Genomic DNA, 19,199 nt, shown 5'->3' on the forward strand with positions numbered 1-19,199 from the left:
GAGTCACAGGTTGGCCACCGCTGCCTTAGACTTTTCAATTTCTGGTGGGAAAGTAACAGTTTCGCTGGACTTTGTCCTGACTATCCAACTTCACGCTGGGGAGTAGCATCCATCTAATAGTGATGTTGGTTGTGTTCCTGGCCTCTATGGAGGGGACAGATTGAGGTTGGCCTAGCACATTATCAGCCTTTCCCTTTCATTCTGACACAAAGCTTAATAAGGTACTATAGTATGAAAAATTGACAGCCCAGGGAAAGATGGGGTTTTGAGGAGACATCTACTGTCACCTTCACCAAGGTGTTCCCTCACACAGGGCACTAGTTATGTCTCTGCTTTATATTCCTTGGTAATTTTATGTACACTTCGGTTTATATGATAACATGGAAAAACCTGGTACATGGCTATGAGAAACAGAAGATACTGAATGACCATGAAACTATAAGACAACAAGCCAATGATGTGAAGGCGCTGAAATCACTGCTGTCTCAAGGTTACTTGGACATTCAGCCCTGAATTACCAGAGCATCCCTCTGATCTATTTGTGGGAGCATTGAACTATCAGGGTAGATGAATACAGGAAGGTCACAGGGGCGTAGCTACCATAGGTGCAGGGAGTGCAGCTGCTATGGGGCCCAGAGCTGATGGAGGCCACCTTCCTTGTCACAGTTGCATGTGTTATAACAAAAAATTCACCTTTGGGTGGTTTATAGAGGCCCTTACAAACTTTTGCTTTGGGGCCTACAATATATCTAGTTATGCCCCTGGAACTGCTCATTGTAATGTGGTATAAAATGAACTGGAGGGCATTATAATGTTACATAACATGAACTAGAACACTGTAATGCGTCACAATATGAAGTGGAGGCACTATAGTGTAGCATAATAGGAAGCAGGTACACTGTACTGTAGCATAATATAAACTGGGGGCACTGTAATGTGGCATAATATGAACTGGGGACTCTGTAACAGGAACACTGCGATATTCTGCTCCGTCTTCCACTTTCACATACGTAAAAAGACCATTCCCATTTCCTAGCCGTCTTTTTCTCTCCAGGGTATATCACCAGCAGAGCCAGCTCCCTAACGCAGAACATAGCATTCTGTCGCTCCTGAGGCCAGGAACTACAAGTCCCAGCAGGACATATCAGCCTGTGTTTGAAAGCACAAAGTTATTATGGCTTCATAACTAACTGATCAAGTCAGTTATACGATTTGGAAAATAATGAGAATAAAGTTGCTTGATATAAATTTACCAGTGAGGCTAAATTCTATCCTGGGTGATGGTCGCAAAGTGCTGTTCCAGACCGGCACATTGCAGTGATCACCATCGCAACTTTTTTCTTGCACTCCACGTAGCTGCACAGGAAAGTTTGCAGTGTTTTACCTTTCATTATAAGTAACTATGGGTCTGATTTGTACGTCAAGCTGATGGTTCACATACAAGTCTGATGGTGGATGCACTGAGCATGCACAGGACCTGTTCTAGGCATGTGCAGAATGAGTCCTGCGTGGTGATGATAATAATAATAATAATAATAATGGTAATAATTTTATTTATATAGCGCTCTTTTTCCAAGAGGACTCAAGGCGTTTTACAGACATCACAAACAATGCACATAATACAGAAGATGTAAGTAATACAGCGATAGACAAGCCACAGAGGCGTAAAAAGAAACCCTAGAGCACACAGTAAGCAGAGTGCAGGATTGGTGTAGGCATTTTGTGTATTCCACCCCCACAGGGTACCACCAGGTGAGGGAGCCCGGTGTGGGTCATAGGGTCAACAGTAACTATGTTGACAGTCATTAGGTCGACCACTATTGGTCGACAGTGACTAGGTCGACACCTGAAATATATCAACAGTATCATTAGGTCGACTTGGAAAAGGTCGACCAGAGTTTTTTATTCATTTTTTTCGTAAAGTGTCATTTTCTTCGTAAAGTGACCCCAGTTAGTGCACCGTATCCCCTCGCATGGCTCGCTTTGCTCGCCATGCTTCGGGCAAGGTACCTCGCTGCGCTCGGCACAGGTTACCGTTCCCAATCGTGGTCCACGTGGAAAAAGTTTAAAGAAATAAAACGCAATGTGAAAAACTCATGTCAACCTTTTCACGTGTCGACCTAATGCATGCCGACCAATAGTGTCAACCTATTGAGTGTCGATCTAAGTGCTGTTGACCTAAAGATTGGATACCGAGGGAGCCATCAAGGGTGCAATGCGTAGGATTACCCTGAGTGGAATAGCCCACCGCTAGGAGAGATGACACAAAATGGGGGTGATTGCAGCATCCTAATGCTCAAAGTAGGGTCCCAACAAAACCGTCAAGTCAATATAGTTTTCATTCCATCCACAAGCGTACCAAATAAGGCAGCCATGTTGGGCGCACTACAAAGGTTACAATGTGGGAGGTGAGCCATACAAGGGCCCAGTGCATATATGGGAAAATTGACACTTGTGTACAGTATACTATACCCTGCATGGCAAGATCCACATGAAGTACATCCTGCCTGGTCCTGGTGCTCACCCCCTCAGTTCCCTGCTCAGATTGAGGGGTATTCCTGGGAGCAGTCATGATGTTCTCAGATGGAGGGGTAGTAGGCATTGGTCCTGGTGTTCATGGCAGAGGTGAGGAAAGGCCACATAAATATCCTGATCTGCAGTGTTTGTAGAACTAGTTTAATTAGAGATTCTAGAGTAGTCCAAATCCAGTTTAAACTCCGGTTCTAACTGCATCCATAAAATACATCCTTAACAAATGCATACATCCCAAATGCATGCAGGCCAAGTCCTGGCTGCAGGCCTTGATGATATTGCTCTTAAATACTACACACTATGGGCCTAATTGAAGGTTGATTGCAAAATCTTCCTCTAATGGGCAAAACCATGTGCTCTGCAGGTGTGGCAGATGTAACGTGTGAGTTACATATTGGTGGGTTATTTTGTTTCTGTGCAGGGTAAATACTGGCTGCTTTATTTTTACACTGCAATTTAGATTTCAGTTTGAACACACCCCACCCAAATCTAACTCTCTCTGCACATGTTACATCTGCCACACCTGCAGTGCACATGGTTTTGCCCATTAGAGGAAGATTTTGCTTTTACGATCAACCTTGAATTAGGCCCCATATCAGCTGGCACAGGGGCAGGTGTGTTCATCAGGATGTCCAGCTAATTAACAGAGGGGGTTTTGCATTGAAGACAGATCACAGACTGTTGCAGACAATCTTTCTTGGGTTGTGAAAAGTGTAGCCAGAATGAGATGGTAAACTCAGATATAGAAGCATGAAGATTTTATTTTTACCTGTAAAGAAAGGAGAGATGGGATTTTCGTTCCGGTTCCAACAGCATCTTTAAAATATATCCTTAACAAATGCATACATCACAAATGCATACTGACCAAGTCCTGCTAACTCTCAGTCCTCCCTTAGCCGCAACATGAGTGACAGAAGCTGCAATCTGGATCTTTCTACAAAACAGGAGCGTGCTTTGTAGGCAAGCCAAGTGCAGGGGTCGGCGTAGTCACTGTCTGGATCCATCAGAGGAAGGTATTCTGACGACCAGTCATACTAGGCTTCGGCTTATGTAGGTGACCAACAGCTGCGATCATCGCGACCAATTATCTTTGGATGCAGCACTCACATCGCAGATGCTGGCAGGAGGCACGGACGCCTCCTGCGGTATCACCATATTACTAGTATGGTATTGCACAGCTGCTTCCCATAGCAGTAATTGCTATTGCCCTTTGTTATCCATCAAAGTCACCAATCATCAGTGGCTTTGTAAAGCCGATGTATAGTATATCTACCCCACTGATTACATAGATCAGATATGTTCAGCCTAAGAGATTATTTCATATAACCATAGCTGAAGATAGCATGTTACCAGGCATCAGCTGCAGTACCCTATGGTTAATTTCAGTTTAAGAACTTGTAATTAATAAAACCAGATTACAAAATGAGTACCTATAATAATCAATGTGTCAGTGTGTTGATCAAATTACCCACCCAGACCATGCTCACTCTAATGATTGGTTAGCCATGCCTCTCTGGAGGCTGGCCCCATCCCCACTGGAGGCTGACAACACCCTTATGGGCCCCTATCACTGCTTTCCCCCGATGGGCCCTTCATGTCCCAGCAGGACACTGGTGCAGGGTGTGCGATGCACATGTGCCCCTGGAGAGTGAAGCGGGGGCATGTCCCCGGAGACCCAGGGACGGATTTAGGGGTCAGGCTGCCCCTAGGCTCATTATTGGCTGAACCCCCCCACCCACGTCATTGCCCCCTTTCATTTTGGATGACAGTCCAGAAGCCTCGAGACTACTAAAGCAGCCCCAACCTAACTCTACTACCAACTCCCGGACCCCAATTTGCTGCCCATTGTCCCACCCCCATCATTTGCTAAATAAAATCTAAAAAAACGTTAGATGACACCAGACCTGAGCCCAGATAAGTAGTACCCTTTCCTCCCCCCTCTCAGCACCACTGTGTATTGGAGCCGGTCATGTGACCAGCACTGGGGATACCAGCGGTCACCATGCTGACGCCGGCATCCCGACTGCTTACCAGCCCGACAGCTGACATGCCGACTGACAGGGATTATTCCACTCGCGGGTGTCTCCCAGCCCCAACCCCTGTGTATAGCCAGCTTAAATGACTCCATAATACTTCCCACTCTGCGTTCGCTCATTTGCATCCATCTGTTATATTGATGTGCACAGCACACAACTGCCAGAGTGCTCACCCTGCATCAGCAAGTTACAAACAGAGGGGAGAAAGACAAAGGCAGGGTGAAAGAAGAGGTAAAGAGACAAACAGAGCAGGAGAGAGGAGACAGAGAAGCTGGTGGATGGAGATAGGGAGAGAGAAGGAATGAGAGAGATAAAGAGAAAATAAGAGGGGTGAGAAAATAGAGAGAGAGAGATTGGCAGAGACAAATTGACAGAAAGATAAAGATAAAGGGGAAGATATACAAAGCAGTGATGAGAGCGGAGAAGTGAGCCAGTGGAGAAGTTGCTCATAACAGCCAATCAGCATTGAGGTAACATTTATCATTTGCATACTATCAAATTATACAGAGCAGCTGATTGGTTGCCATGGGAAACGTTTCCACTGGCTCCCTTCTCCACTCTTTTCACTGCTTAGTACATGTCACCCAAAGTGAGAGAAAAGGGGAGAAAAGCAGGCAGGCAAAACGGGAACATTTACTAATAAGCGGGTTGTTAAAGCAGCAGATCATCGACAGCTTTCACCAATAGTTTTAAAACAAGCCTATTTTATCATTAGTTCCTAAAGCTGATTTAAAACCATTGGTCAAAGCCACCGATCTGCCAAACCGCCACCTTAGTAAACATTACCCCACAGACAGACAGATATACACAGAGCATGAGAGACAAGGAAAGATACAAAATAAGACAGACAGAAAGGGGGAGAATGAAAGTCAGCATGTTAGCCGTGAGCAGCCAGTGGAAGGCACTTTGTAACCAGTGAGATCACTAACTGACCGCTCCTTGCCCACTGTGGGGGTAATTCCAAGTTGATCGCAGCAGGATTTTTGATAGCAATTGGGCAAAACCATGTGCACTGCAGGGGAGGCAGATATAACATGTGCAGAGAGAGTTAGATTTGGGTGGGTTATTTTGTTTCTGTGCAGGGTAGATACTGGCTGCTTTATTTTTACACTGCAATTTAGATTGCAGATTGAACTCACCACACCCAAATCTAACTCTCTCTGCACATGTTATATCTGCCTCCCCTGCAGTGCACATGGTTTTGCCCAATTGCTATAAAAAATCCTGCTGCGATCAACTTGGAATTACCCCCTGTCTCTCCCCTTTAGACTGTAAACTCTCATGAGTTGGGCCCTCGTGCTTTTTCCTTCCCTTACTTTTACCATCATCATCTCCCTAGTGCCTACAACAGCCCTTAATACTGTGTACTGCTGCCCTGCTGTTTCACTTAGTCATATGACAGCTGATGCAGCAATGTTTATAAACCTTGTCCTTGGGGGTAATTAAGAATTGATCGCAGCAGCAAATTTGTTAGCAGCTGGGCAAAACCATGTGCACTGCATGGGGGGAGGGGGGGGGGGCAGATATAACATGTGCAGAGAGAGTTAGATTTGGGTGGGGTGTGTTCAAACTGAAATCAAAATTGCAGTGTAAAAATAAAGCAGCTAGTATTTACTCTGCACAGAAACAAAATAACCCACCCAAATATTACTCTCTCTTTCTCTCTGCAAATGTTATATCTGCCCCACCTGCAGTGCACCAACTGCTAACAAATGTGCTGCTGCGATCAACTCTGAATTACCCCCTAAGTTCTACTCACTTACTATAGATGTGCGCAGGAAAATTAGCAATGTTTGGCTACTATATAAAGTGGTAATATGTCCACAGCAAAACATCCGGGCGGCAGCCGGCAACACATCGCACTGAATTGGTTCCCTTGCCAAAGAGAAAAAATAAACACTTTTGAGAGAAAAAGCAAATTAAAAGCCATATACAGCAGAGGGATGAAGAAAATGTCATAGGGGTTAAGAGGAAGACAAAAGACATGATGAAAAGGTGCCAATGAAAGAGAAAATAACAGTTGAGAGTGAGACCATTAATACACAATAACAAAAATTGCAGATTTATTTGTGTTATTAGCATTTACTTCTATAATACATACAATTGATCATCTGTCCATAGACAATGCTGATGAATATATTACTGAAGGAATGTTTACAATGCTGCATAAGGTGTATATCAGGCATGTCCAAACTACAGCCCTCCAGCTGTTGAGAAACTACACATCCCAGCATTCCCTGACACAGCTTTAGCAATCTCTGACGCAAAACTGTGTCAGGGCATGCTGGGATATGTAGTTTCACAACAGCTGTAGGGCCGCAGTTTGGACATGCCTTGTGTATATATACAATAGAGGTAGGAAAGTTTTTGAGTCTTGTAGTTCCACAGGAGTCAGAGAACAGGCTGCATATGCCTATTTTACAGTATGAGGGTTATTAAAAATCAGTAACACCAACTGCACCTCCAGGTTATCTCCTAAATGGAAATTTTGAAGGTTTAGAATTTAGTTAACCAAAAATTCATTGCAAATTGTAGCTGCACAGATCAATCGTTTTCCAAAAGTGTAATGTATGTCATATATATGTCTCATTAATCTACACCAGAGCCATTATAGTCCAATTTTTGAGAATACTCATGCTTGAGTCCAGATGGTTAAAGTAAATTGACTGAGGTGCTAATAAAGTCAACTTTGCTCAAGCATGGATATCCTTAAAACCTGAACTGTAATGTCAGAGTTTGGGAAATCGAAATTCTTTAACAGAATAATTGCACTGGTATTTTAACACAAATGTTATCTATAAAAACTACACCATAGAGCAGACTTGTAATAATAACAATGGTAATTGGTTTTCTGTCGGCTTGCCTGTATTCTGCTTATATCTATATATTTAATCGGCAAAGCAATTTTTTTGTGAGAGCAAAAAAAACAAAACACAGATTTTGATGGTTCAAGTGTCATTCAATAGGGTGTGTGATATAGATGGTCAATAAGGTTGCATAGTTTTGATAAGTGGTCAGGTTGTTGAGGAATAACACACCAAAGAAGTGATTTTAGAAAAAGCATTGAGCGGGGTGCGCATTTTTTTTTACTCGAATTCGAGCAATGGTTGACTAGCAGATATATATATATATATATATATATATATATATATTTTATGTGTGTGTGTGTGTGTGTGTGTGTGTATACACACACACACACACACACACACACACACACATATATACACACACACACACACAAACACATACAAACGTAGCTACATAAATACACACACACACACACACACACACACACACACACACACACACACACACACACACACACACACCAGTAATAGTTTTTGGTAGCTGGTGGCTCTTTCTAACTGGAGTGTAACTACAAGTCACAGCATGACCTGACAATAGCATGCTGTGACTTGTAGTTCCACAGCAGCTGGAGAGCCAGGAGGCACCAAAAGCCTTACCAATAACAATTTTAGGCCCTGATATATTCACACCATGTAATACATTTCTATTAGAGAGTGAATATGACATTTAAACAGGGAGACAGCGCTTATGTCTGTGCTCTGATTAGCTACAAAGCACTGAACTAGCGGGAGTTTAAAAAACAGAATTAATAGTAAACATATACAACATCATGAAGTCCAGAGTAAATTAAGAGATAACACTGAAATATCCAGTGCCTTACATTGCATATATTACTAGAGTAACAAATCTAGCTGTGACATACAGTTTAACTGGAATGCGATAACCTTAAGTTCTGGAATGTCTCAAGTCCAATAAACCAATAATAAAACAGTTACTTTGATCTACATGTATCTTTCTAGCCCGGAAGAAAAGTTGGCTTGTCTCATATAGGAATTGTTGTTATATTGGCAAACCCCATTCATTTGTGGAGTAGGTAACGTCAGGAGCTGTTCTGTGTGTCCTATACAGGTCCCAGGCCTCATTGAGAGTCTGTTGGGGGTGCCATATATCTGGGAATTTGTGGGAGAATAACTGGCCTGAGGCACCGAGATGTGAGGTGGAGACGAGGAGTATGAATAGGTTAAATTGGAGGACATTGAGTTGGTCGATCTGTTTATGAGGGACCCTACACCTGTAGGGCTAACTGGCTGAGTCTGAAAGCAGGAGAGATCTCCTACAGAACAGCTGTTACCCAGGTTCTCAAGGTCTCCATTTAAACCCATTGAGTGGTGATTGAGTTCTGAACCAGGAGACGGCTGCATCAGGGACTGCTGGCTTATCAAACTGTCTATGCTGAACATCCTGTGCTGTGCTTGCCCAGGGCCACCAGGAGCCTGGTAGTGATGGATCATTGCTGGGTGGTGGGATGTTGAGTGTAACTGGTGGTTGTACCCAGATCCAGCACTGGAGTAGAGACTGTTAGGAAATGAGGGTCTTCCAGCTGGGGTGGGAGTAAAAGCACTGCTGTTCTGCATGTATCCTGGGTAGGTGGTAATATCTGTCCTCTTAAACCTCTTTCTCCTCCTGAGGAAGCTCCCATTGTCGAACATGTCCTCTGCTGCTGGGTCTAGAGTCCAGTAGTTGCCCTTCCCCGGGTGACCCGGTTCTCTTGGGATTTTCACAAAGCAATCATTGAGGGTTAAGTTGTGTCTGATGGAGTTCTGCCATTTCTTTGAGTTTTCTCTGTAGAAGGGGAACCTCTCCATGATGAACTTGTAAATCCCTCCGAGGGTTAGCTTCCTCTCTGGAGAATTGGCTATAGCCATGGCAATTAGGGCGATGTAGCTGTAGGGTGGCTTTCCCCGCTGGACAGGACGCTTTCTTCTCCTTCCCCCCGAAGCTTGGAGGTGCTCGTCTTGGTGGCCAACACCGACCTCATCCGCCGGGCTGCAGCTCCCCTTTGGCTCCGACTTGATTAAAACCCCCTCCTTGACCCTGACGGATCCTGGGGAGTCCATGGACATGTTGGGGGAGCTCCCCATGGGGCTGGAAGCCTCAGTGGGTGAGTGCTGTGAATCCACAGTCATGGTACACATACCTGAATAGTAGGAGAAATTTGCCAAATTCATAAACAAAACCCTCTCAGATTCCCCTCAGTAAATGTCACCTGGGATCTCTCCAAACAGACCAGGTGCTGTGAGCACTCATCCAACCGGTCTTATATATCAGCCAGCAAAAAACATCCTGGCGCCTCCCAACTCCCCAGCACAATGTCAAAGCCCTTAATTGCTATGCCCACCCCTAATGGTCCCTAGATATCCTTTAACCCAGCGCAGATTAGCTCCCTACTATGCCACAGCAGCAGCAGTTATCCGCGCCTTAGAGGAAGAGCAGCCCATGGAACTCCGGCTGGCGCAGAACCACAAATCCCAGATAGCTGGGGATCCAGAGGAAGCAGGCATCTGTGTCTTCAGGTTGCACGGTACAGATATATGGCCCTGAGGATGTTTTAAATGGACAGAAATGTGGCTTTAAATATGTGACATGACGACTTCAAGTAGAATATGTTGGTTGGAAAAGGTGGGTGCCCTTCCAGACAGTTGCCCACTAGAGGGATTTACTATTGCCCCTGGTTTCTGATTTTCTTGGTGATAAACATATAAATGTACTACAACATATTCTATTTTAGACATAAATAAATAAACAAATAAAAGAATGCTTTTATTATTTTCTAACGGTCTCATTTATCAATGAGTGATACATTCCACTGTGAGTGGTAAATTGCACCAGCCAATCAGCTCCTAACTGCCATGTTACAGACTGTTTGGAAAATGACAGTTAGAAGCTGATTGGCTGCTGCAATTTATAACTCACAGTGAAATTTATCACTCATTGATAAATGAGCCCATAAGTTTGTTACCTATTATTAGTAACTTATTAAACAATGCAACGTCGGCTACTTTCTTTTTATTTTAATTACATACATCCCTTCATTTATATTAAACCCTAATAGCTGATATGATATCAGTTCCTTCTACAGGTTATGTCTATTGCACACGCTATTAAGATAATTAAATCTATTCTAGCATAACATTCTGTTCAAATTTGTAAGTATTAATCTGACATTAGTTATGTTTTGTTGTCTTTGTATTATTTAAGCTTTGACCTCTTTAACCAAGCAGATGATATTGGGAAGGAAGAAACAATGTGTAATATACGTTATATTCATTAACCATGTCAAGTCCATATAGCTCGCACATAACTTAATTGAATTTGTATTTATATTTTTTTATTAAAATTATTTGAAACAATGAATCGATAGTTTTCCAGCGCTCTGCCGTAAAACTAAACAGGGCTCAATATTTAAAGGTCTTTTAAACCCCCTAAAACATAAATTAATGTACTTGATTGAGGCAAAACAAATAGTTTCAGAATGATTGGTGTGCTGGACTCTTGAATGAGGTTTTTGGAAGGTATGTTTAACGCCGCGAAATGATTTTGTTAATGATTCAATATTTATATATCTTGTTTCCTTATCGCGGATAGGGATCTAGTGGATTAAACGAACGAGGGGCCTGATAGCCGGATTACTGTGTGTGGGCTGGGATTGGTGTTTAGCACCTAGTCAGGGAATGTTAATTGATATCTCTAGTAATCAGGGTATTATTTATATAGAGGCAAAATGAGTCCTTAGTAACTGTATAATTGCTTTCCTAATCACCTGGATATTCTGACTCCACTGCCGGCGTGGGAAAATAATTAAAGACTTTATCAGACCAGGAGGGGCAGTGAAATGGTCACTTTTCTCCATTTACTGTACATTAATGTAACATTTAAATTCCTGTAAAACTGTAAACCCCCGTTAATTAAGTCATGACGGTCTGTTCCTAACATGCTGTGATTCTTTGCAGTGGAACTGTAAAAATAAATTAAATGGAAAAGTGTCTGGCTCCTGTGTATTTTGTTACATTTTCATATTCATCTAAATACAATGGGATTTTACCATCAGGCACTGGATATTATCAACATTATCCGGCACTCCTCAGTGTGTACTGTTTGGATGATCTTTAATCCTATATACCGTAGTTGGGCACCACTTAACCTGTCCTGTTTTATCCATATGTTCATAGCAGGGAGATGTCAAAAATCTTATCACCAGCACAATAAACATCGTCTTAAACCCAATCCTCTACCTGTCTTCTGCGGAGAACTTACTTTTCTGACTTTATAATTTTGCATTTTTATGAAACAAGATCCCATAAAGAAATATGTAAATACTGTTAACAAAAACTATTCATAAGTTGTTCACTGCTTGCTGCCATATATTGCGACTTTGCCCCATATTATATTACTGTCTCAAATTGTCTCAAATAATAAATAGCAACAACATAAAAATAGTACCAATAAAAAACAACAAATATAATAATAATAATAATAATAATAATAATAAACTTATTATTATTATTATTATTATTATTATTATTATTATTATTATTTATGTAACACAATAAGACATAAATAGCTGTAACTATTTTGAAATATATAGATTTATGGAAACTTTGTAATATTCCATATTCCTGTTCACTCTGCTTTTTTTTTTTTTTTTGTAAGAATATAATACATTTCTAGGTCAAAGATCAACTTCACCTCATGAGGGACCTACCTCTTTCATAGGATTACCATCATTTTGAAACAATAGTAAAAACAGGATAGCCATGTGATATGATTTAAATTCAATCAATTAACACCATGCTTTTGGGTGCCAGGTACTAAAAGACAACTTTGGGATCTTATGACCTCTTTCTGTTTATGTGGGTTACATAGAGACATAGAATTTGGCGGCAGATAAGAACCAATTGGTCCATCTAGTCTGTCCATGCACATGCACACACTAGGGTCAACTTTTGTTGGCAGACAATTAACCTACCAGTACATTTTTGGATTGTAGGAGGAAGCCGGAGTACCCAGAGCAAGCAAGTGGAGAATATACAAACTCCACACAGTTAGGGTTAATGCTAACCATTACACCATCTGTACTGTTAATCTGTGCACTGGGCAAGGTAGGATGATTCAAGGATCACTTCTATATAAAAAGAGAAAGAGGCAGAAATATGAGCTGAAATCATTATATAGGGCCTGATGCCGAGATAAATGTGCCCCTTTTTGCAGAGTATATTTAGTGTTTTCTCATTCATTAATGCCCTGGAACAAAGTGTACACAAGTACAGGTGGTGGAAAGTTTATGCAGCTACACTTACAGATGTGAAGAGGCCTAACTGGGCTGTAATAGGACATTGTCATGTAGGTAATACTCAGTGTGCAAGTGTTGACCCATAAGTGTAAATAGGCCTTTTTCTTTGGGTATAACATCCACCTACTAATGGTAAAATTGTGCATCGCTGATTAGAAGACAGGAAACTAAGGAAATATATGGATCGGGCATACACCACTGCATACCCAATGGTATACGTGCATCTCTGATGTTAGGAGATCCACGCATGCACAGGATCTGTACTGCACAGTTGCAGAATTGCTGCTGCAATGATGGTTGCAGTGCCCCCTAAGCTGCAGCATGTGGGATGGGAAAGGGATGGAGATGGCCGGCGCTTCAGAAACCAGGGGTGCATTGGTCCAATTTTCTGGGTATTCTGAGGCCAGTGGCTGTGTTCTTGGATGCAGCTTCACTGGCCCCAGAAGCGTTAGCTATACGGCTATCCTGAGTAGCCTGAGGGTTACTCATATGTCCGATGTATACACAGATGATCTGACCCTGCGTCTTCGGATGCAGCAGTGGATCAGAGAAGCCAACAGGAGGCTCCTGCGCCATTAGCATATTATTGCATTGCTGCTGCGTACAAAGTTGCAGCAGCTGTGCAGTAGCGTCCATCTCTGAATAAAGCCTTATACACACTTTTTTCTGTGCATGCAATACTGGAAACCCATACACCAGATTTCCTTCCAACGCAGCATCAGGCTCATTATTTTCATTCAATTTAGTATGTAAGGTTTTAATAGTTTGGCAACAATAGAACATACTATATATACATTAAAGACCAATCAAATATAAACTTTGTTTTCGTGCCAGTTTGTCCAGTGAAAAAGATCTGATTGGCCGCCGTGAGTTCCTGTATATTTATGGTGTTTTCACCAAATTATTAAATTAGCTGTAAAATTTTGTACATTCTCTACCTGCCTCCCAGCCTGCAGCCAGACAATGAATGGCTGTCAGCATGCAGATTGGTAGATGGCTGGAGCTATCCACCAATCAGAGTGCTGACATCCATTCACTGCATGGAGGCATGTGGAGAGAAGGCACCGGACCACAGGAGGGGCATGCTATGATTTTTTTTACATTTATTCCTGTGAATGGGTGTGTTAGGGCCCCAGTGCTTTGCTTTGCCCAGGGCCTTCAATGCTGTAAAGATGGCCCTGACCTCCCCACACTCTTCTGTAAACACTGTCCTCCCCACACTCCTTTCTATAAATGCTGAACCCGGGTTTTTAATAGAACGACAGAACTTTGTAAAGTTGAGTGGGTCATTTTTGCCATGGTTGGTGGTATATAATAAGTTGGGAGCTGCTAACAACCAATGTTATGCTGAATTTTAATACAGACAATGGGGGTCATTCCAAGTTGATCGCTAGCTGCCGTTGTTCGCAGTGTAGTGATCAGGCTAAAAATCAGAATTTCTGCGCATGCGTACAAGCCACAGTGCGCACGCGCGACGTACTTTCACAAAAAACTATGCAGTTTTACACAAGGTCGAGCGACGCTTTTCAGTCACTCTGCTGATCGGTGAGTGATTGACAGGAAGTGGGTGTTCCTGGGTGGTAACTGACCGTTTTCCGGGAGTGTGCTATAAAACGCAGGCGTGTCAGGTAAAAACGCAGGTGTGCCTGAGGAAACGGGGGAGTGGATGGCTGAACGCAGGGCGTGTTTGTGACATCAAAGCAGGAACTAAACAGACTGAAGTGATCGCAAGGAAGAAGTAGGTCTGCAGCTACTCTGAAACTGCTTGAAAAAATTTCAGCACTATTCTGCTAACCTTTCGTTCGCACTTCTGCTAAGCTAAGATACACTCCCAGAGGGCGGCGGCTTAGCGTTTGCACTACTGCTAAAAGCAGCTAGTGACCGATCAACTCGGAATGAGGGCCAATGGGCCTAAATCAGATCTGATCGCAGCAGCAAATTTATTAGCTAGTGGGCAAAACCATGGGGGTAATTCCAAGTTGATCGCAGCAGGAAATTTTTTAGCAGTTGGGCAAAACCATGTGCACTGCAGAGTAGGCAGATATAACATGTGCAGAGAGAGTTAGATTTGGGTTGGTTATTTTGTTTCTGTGCAGGGTAAATACTGGCTGCTTTATTTTTACACTGCAATTTAGATTGCAGATTGAACACACCACACCCAAATCTAACTCTCTCTGCAAATGTTATATCTGCCTCCCCTGCAGTGCACATGGGTGGTCATTCCGAGTTGTTCGCTCGTTGACGATTTTCGCTATATTGCGATTAGTCGCTTACTGCGCATGCGCAAGGTTCGCAGAGCGCATGCGCTTAGTTATTTTATACAAAAGTTAGGTATTTTACTCACGGCATAACGAGGATTTTTCATCGTTCTGGTGATCGTAGTGTGATTGACAGGAAGTGGGTGTTTCTGGGCGGAAACTGGCCATTTTCTGGGCCTGTGCGAAAAAACGCTGGCGTTTCTGGGAAAAACGTGTGAGTGTCTGAAGAAACGGGGGAGTGTCTGGGCGAACGCTGGGTGTGTTTGTGACGTCAAACCAGGAACTAAACTGACTGAACTGATCGCAATGGCTGAGTAAGTCTGGAGCTACTCAGAAACTGTTAAGAAATTTCTATTCGCAATTCTGCGAATCTTTCGTTCGCAATTCTGCTAAGCTAAGATACACTCCCAGAGGTCGGCGGCTTAGCATGTGCGAGCGAACAACTCGGAATGAGGGCCATGGTTTTGCCCAACTGCTAACAAAATTCCTGCTGCGATCCACTCAGAATTACCCCCCATGTGCACTGCAGGGGGGGGGGGGGGGGTAATTTGTTATCAGCTGCCACCCACGTTTGTGAGGAATGCATGTGAAAATATTTTAAACTATAAGAAAATATTTTAATATTTTACTACAGATTATATTTGATCCACATGAGCGCACACTTATACATTTTGACGATATACTCTCTACTTCTTAGTGTGCAGCCGGTGGTTTATTTTCTGTTTTTCTAAAGATGTTTAGAAATAGAGGCATAGAGAAAAGAAATGACCTCTGCAATAGGATCTTTGGTAATGAGTCCAATACAATACAGACACCCCAGATAGATGCTGAGGATACGGATGCACTATTTTGGGAGGCAGAGAGACTCTTAACTAAAGAAATAAAGGCATGGTGGGAAATTAAGGGCCTTGAACATTACATTATGGCAAACAGGATCCCTAGGGGATTAAGAATAAAAAAAAATCCCACATTTGGCCTAGAGGATACAGACTTTATTAACAAATGGGACAACATACTACATGAATGTTCGATTAGCTTAATAGAGCTGATTATTGATGAGAAAAAGAAAACCCTGATCAAAATAGAAGAGGAGCTTAAATTATAAGAGCAGATCCTCATACTACATAAAGACAAAGAAAGTTTTAAAGCTAATGATTAAACTGAGATAAACTCTTACCAAAAAAACTGGAGAGAATTGAAGAAGAGGTGATAAAGGGTAAGGAGAAGACATTTCTACGAGACAAACAAGACTACCTCAACAATAAAGTTAAAAATTGGAGTAGAAACAACGTTAGACCAGTAGTGAAACCCAGTAGATATGGGGAACAGAAAAGATGGATTCCAACACCCAGGGGTGTATCTAGGGGTCCGAGCGCCCCTGGCTGGTGGGGTCGGGCTGGCTGAGTGACATCTCACGCAGCCACCCCTATGTGAAAAATGGCGGCAGACCACCTGCATACGCAGCCTAGCTGCAGGGGGTCTTCCACAGTTGCTGCAACCACACTTAAATTGCGGTCGCTGAGCAGGCCATTCAGCATGCTGGACGGCCTTGCCCTGCGATGGATGAGCATACCCCAGCATGCAATAGAAAGGATTGTAGGCTTTTTAGCAGAATCTGCAATCCTTACCGAATAACCCCCACTGCCATTAGTACATCTGATCCTGCCCATAGGCACACACATATACACTTACATACATACTGTCACACACAAAACATACAGTACATATGATATACAGTACAGTCACACATGCAGTATATACAAATCGTTACACACACGCACACATATATAGTCACATAAATACGTAGTCACACACTAATACACAAATAAATAAATACAGTAGATACTTATACACACACACAAACATACATACACACACATGTAGTCAGAGCCGACCATAGGCATAGGCAAACTAGGCAATTGCCTAGGGCATTTGGTATGCCTAAGGGCACCAGCAGCTTCTGCTGATTAAAATGATATGCGGCATTCCTATATTCTGTGTGTAGCATTTCGTCTGCAGATACAGCCACAGTCACACACAATATATAGGCATCGTGCATATCATTTTAATCAGCAGAAGCTGTTTGTGCATCCTAGCCACATAGCAATGCAAATAAGATGCATTTTCATCAAAAAAGGCTCCCAACGTTAGCAGAGCTGCCAGCTGACTCACGCCAGGCATCTCCTGCTGCATGGCGCATTGAGGCAAGATGTATCAGGACACATCTATATCCAAGCAGCGGTAGAGGTCACAGTGTTAGCGGCCGTGTGAGCGCTGTGTGTGGGTAGGTTTGTTGTGCAATAGTGTTCGGCATATGTGTAAGGGGCATTATGTGTATAAGCACATTAATAAAGGTTGGAATAATGTGTAAGGTGCATTATGTTTACAAGGATATTAATGTGTCATATGTGTTAGGGGCATTACTGTGTGGTATTATGTGTATAAAGGCATTACTTATGTGCGGCATTATGTGTATAAAGGTGCTCTACTGTGTGGTGTTACGTATAGAAAGGGCACTACTGTGTGGTGTAATGTGAATAAAGAACAATATGGTCTGGTGTAATGTGAATAAAGGGCACTACTGTGAGGAGTAACGTTTATAATAGGGGTGGGCAACATGCGGCCCGCGGGCCGGATGCGGCCCGCGGACCGATCCTGCCTGGCCCGCTGTGCCCCACCAGAGTGCAATGACAAGAGGCCCGACAGGTCGCTTGTCATTGTACTGCTCTCAGACGCGGCGCCGCTGAGGAAATCCCGGTCACGTCACAGGGTCAGTTGACCGGGATTTCCTCTATCATGCGCTGGGCGGCGCTGGGCGTCACGGGGGGCAGCGCTGGGCGGGCACTGCAGTGGGGACTCGGAGCAGAAGCGGCCAGTGGGGAGCACAAGCGGAGGCCAGTGGGGAGAAGAAACGGCGGCCAGCGGGGAGAAGAAGCGGTGGCCAGCGGGGAGAAGAAGCGGCGGCCAGTGAGGAGAAGCGGCGGCAGCAGCAGCAGCGCGGATCATCAGACAGCGGGGATCGTCTGCCACTGACAAATAGGTAAACCCCCTGTCCTGGATAAAGCTAAAGCTGCCATATAAGTTCAGGGGAGGGGAGTTAAAAACGGTTATATGGGTTTAGGGGAGGGGGAGGGTAAGGACTGCTATATAGGTTTAGGGGAGGGTGGGGAAAGGGGGGTAGGGACTGTCTGCCGTAATGTGTAAAAAGGGGATGCTGTCTGCCGTAATGTGTAAAAACGGGGGCGCTGTCTGCCGTAATGTGTAAAAACGGGGGCACTGTCTGCCGTAATGTATAAAAACGGGGGCGCTGTCTGCCGTAATGTGTAAAAACGGGGGCACTGTCTGCCGTAATGTATAAAAACGGGGGAGCTGTCTGCCGTAATGTATAAAAACGGGGACGCTGTCTGCCGTAATGTGTAAAAACGGGGGCGCTGTCTGCCGTAATGTATAAAAAAGGGGGCGCTGTCTGCCGTAATGTATAAAAACGGGGGCGCTGTCTGCCGTAATTATAAAAATGGGGGTGCTGTCTGTCGTAATCTGTAAAAAGGGGACGCTGTCTGTCGTAATGTGTAAAAAGGGGGACGCTGTCTGCTGTAATGTGTAAAAAGGGGATGCTGTCTGCCGTAATGTGTAAAAACGGGGGCGCTGTCTGCCGTAATGTGTAAAAATGGGGGCACTGTCTGCCGTAATGTATAAAAACGGGGGCGCTGTCTGCCGTAATGTGTAAAAACGGGGGCGCTGTCTGCCGTAATGTATAAAAACGGGGGCGCTGTCTGCCGTAATGTATAAAAACGGGGGCGCTGTCTGCCGTAATGTGTAAAAATGGGGGCGCTGTCTGCCGTAATGTATAAAAAAGTGGGCGCTGTCTGCCGTAATGTATAAAAACGGGGGCGCTGTCTGCCGTAATTATAAAAATGGGGGTGCTGTCTGTCGTAATTATAAAAAGGGGACGCTGTCTGTCGTAATGTGTAAAAAGGGGGACGCTGTCTGCCGTAATGTGTAAAAAGGATCTCTTTTTGAGTATTTTGTGTGTGGCCCTCGAATATTCGCTGGAAGTGTTAAGCGGCCCCCCAGCTGAAATAATTGCCCACCCCTGGTTTATAAGGTAAATTGATACTACTGTGTAATGCAGTGTGAATAAGGGACACTATCGCATGATAAAATATGAATAAAGTTGCAGTACTGTGTGGCGTAATTTGAATTGGGGGTACTATT

The 19,199-nt window shown here is 43.6% G+C and overlaps 1 protein-coding gene across 1 annotated transcript; it reads right to left on the reverse strand.

Moving 5' to 3' along the window:
• Positions 1-8,377: 8,377 nt before the first annotated feature.
• On the reverse strand, positions 8,378-9,604 carry LOC134956724 (forkhead box protein E4-like). Its single transcript, XM_063938707.1, has one exon. It carries the CDS (start codon positions 9,602-9,604, stop codon positions 8,378-8,380), a length of 1,227 nt encoding a protein of 408 aa, XP_063794777.1.
• Between the last annotated feature and the right edge of the window lie 9,595 nt (positions 9,605-19,199).

This window comes from Pseudophryne corroboree, chromosome 9 (genome assembly GCF_028390025.1).
Source record: "Pseudophryne corroboree isolate aPseCor3 chromosome 9, aPseCor3.hap2, whole genome shotgun sequence".
In the NCBI taxonomy this organism is placed as follows: domain Eukaryota; kingdom Metazoa; phylum Chordata; class Amphibia; order Anura; family Myobatrachidae; genus Pseudophryne; species Pseudophryne corroboree.

What these genes read in the sequence shown, in the direction of transcription:
- LOC134956724 (XM_063938707.1), bottom strand. Translation starts at nt 9,604, where the DNA reads ATGAATTTGGCAAATTTCTCCTACTATTCAGGTATGTGTACCATGACT.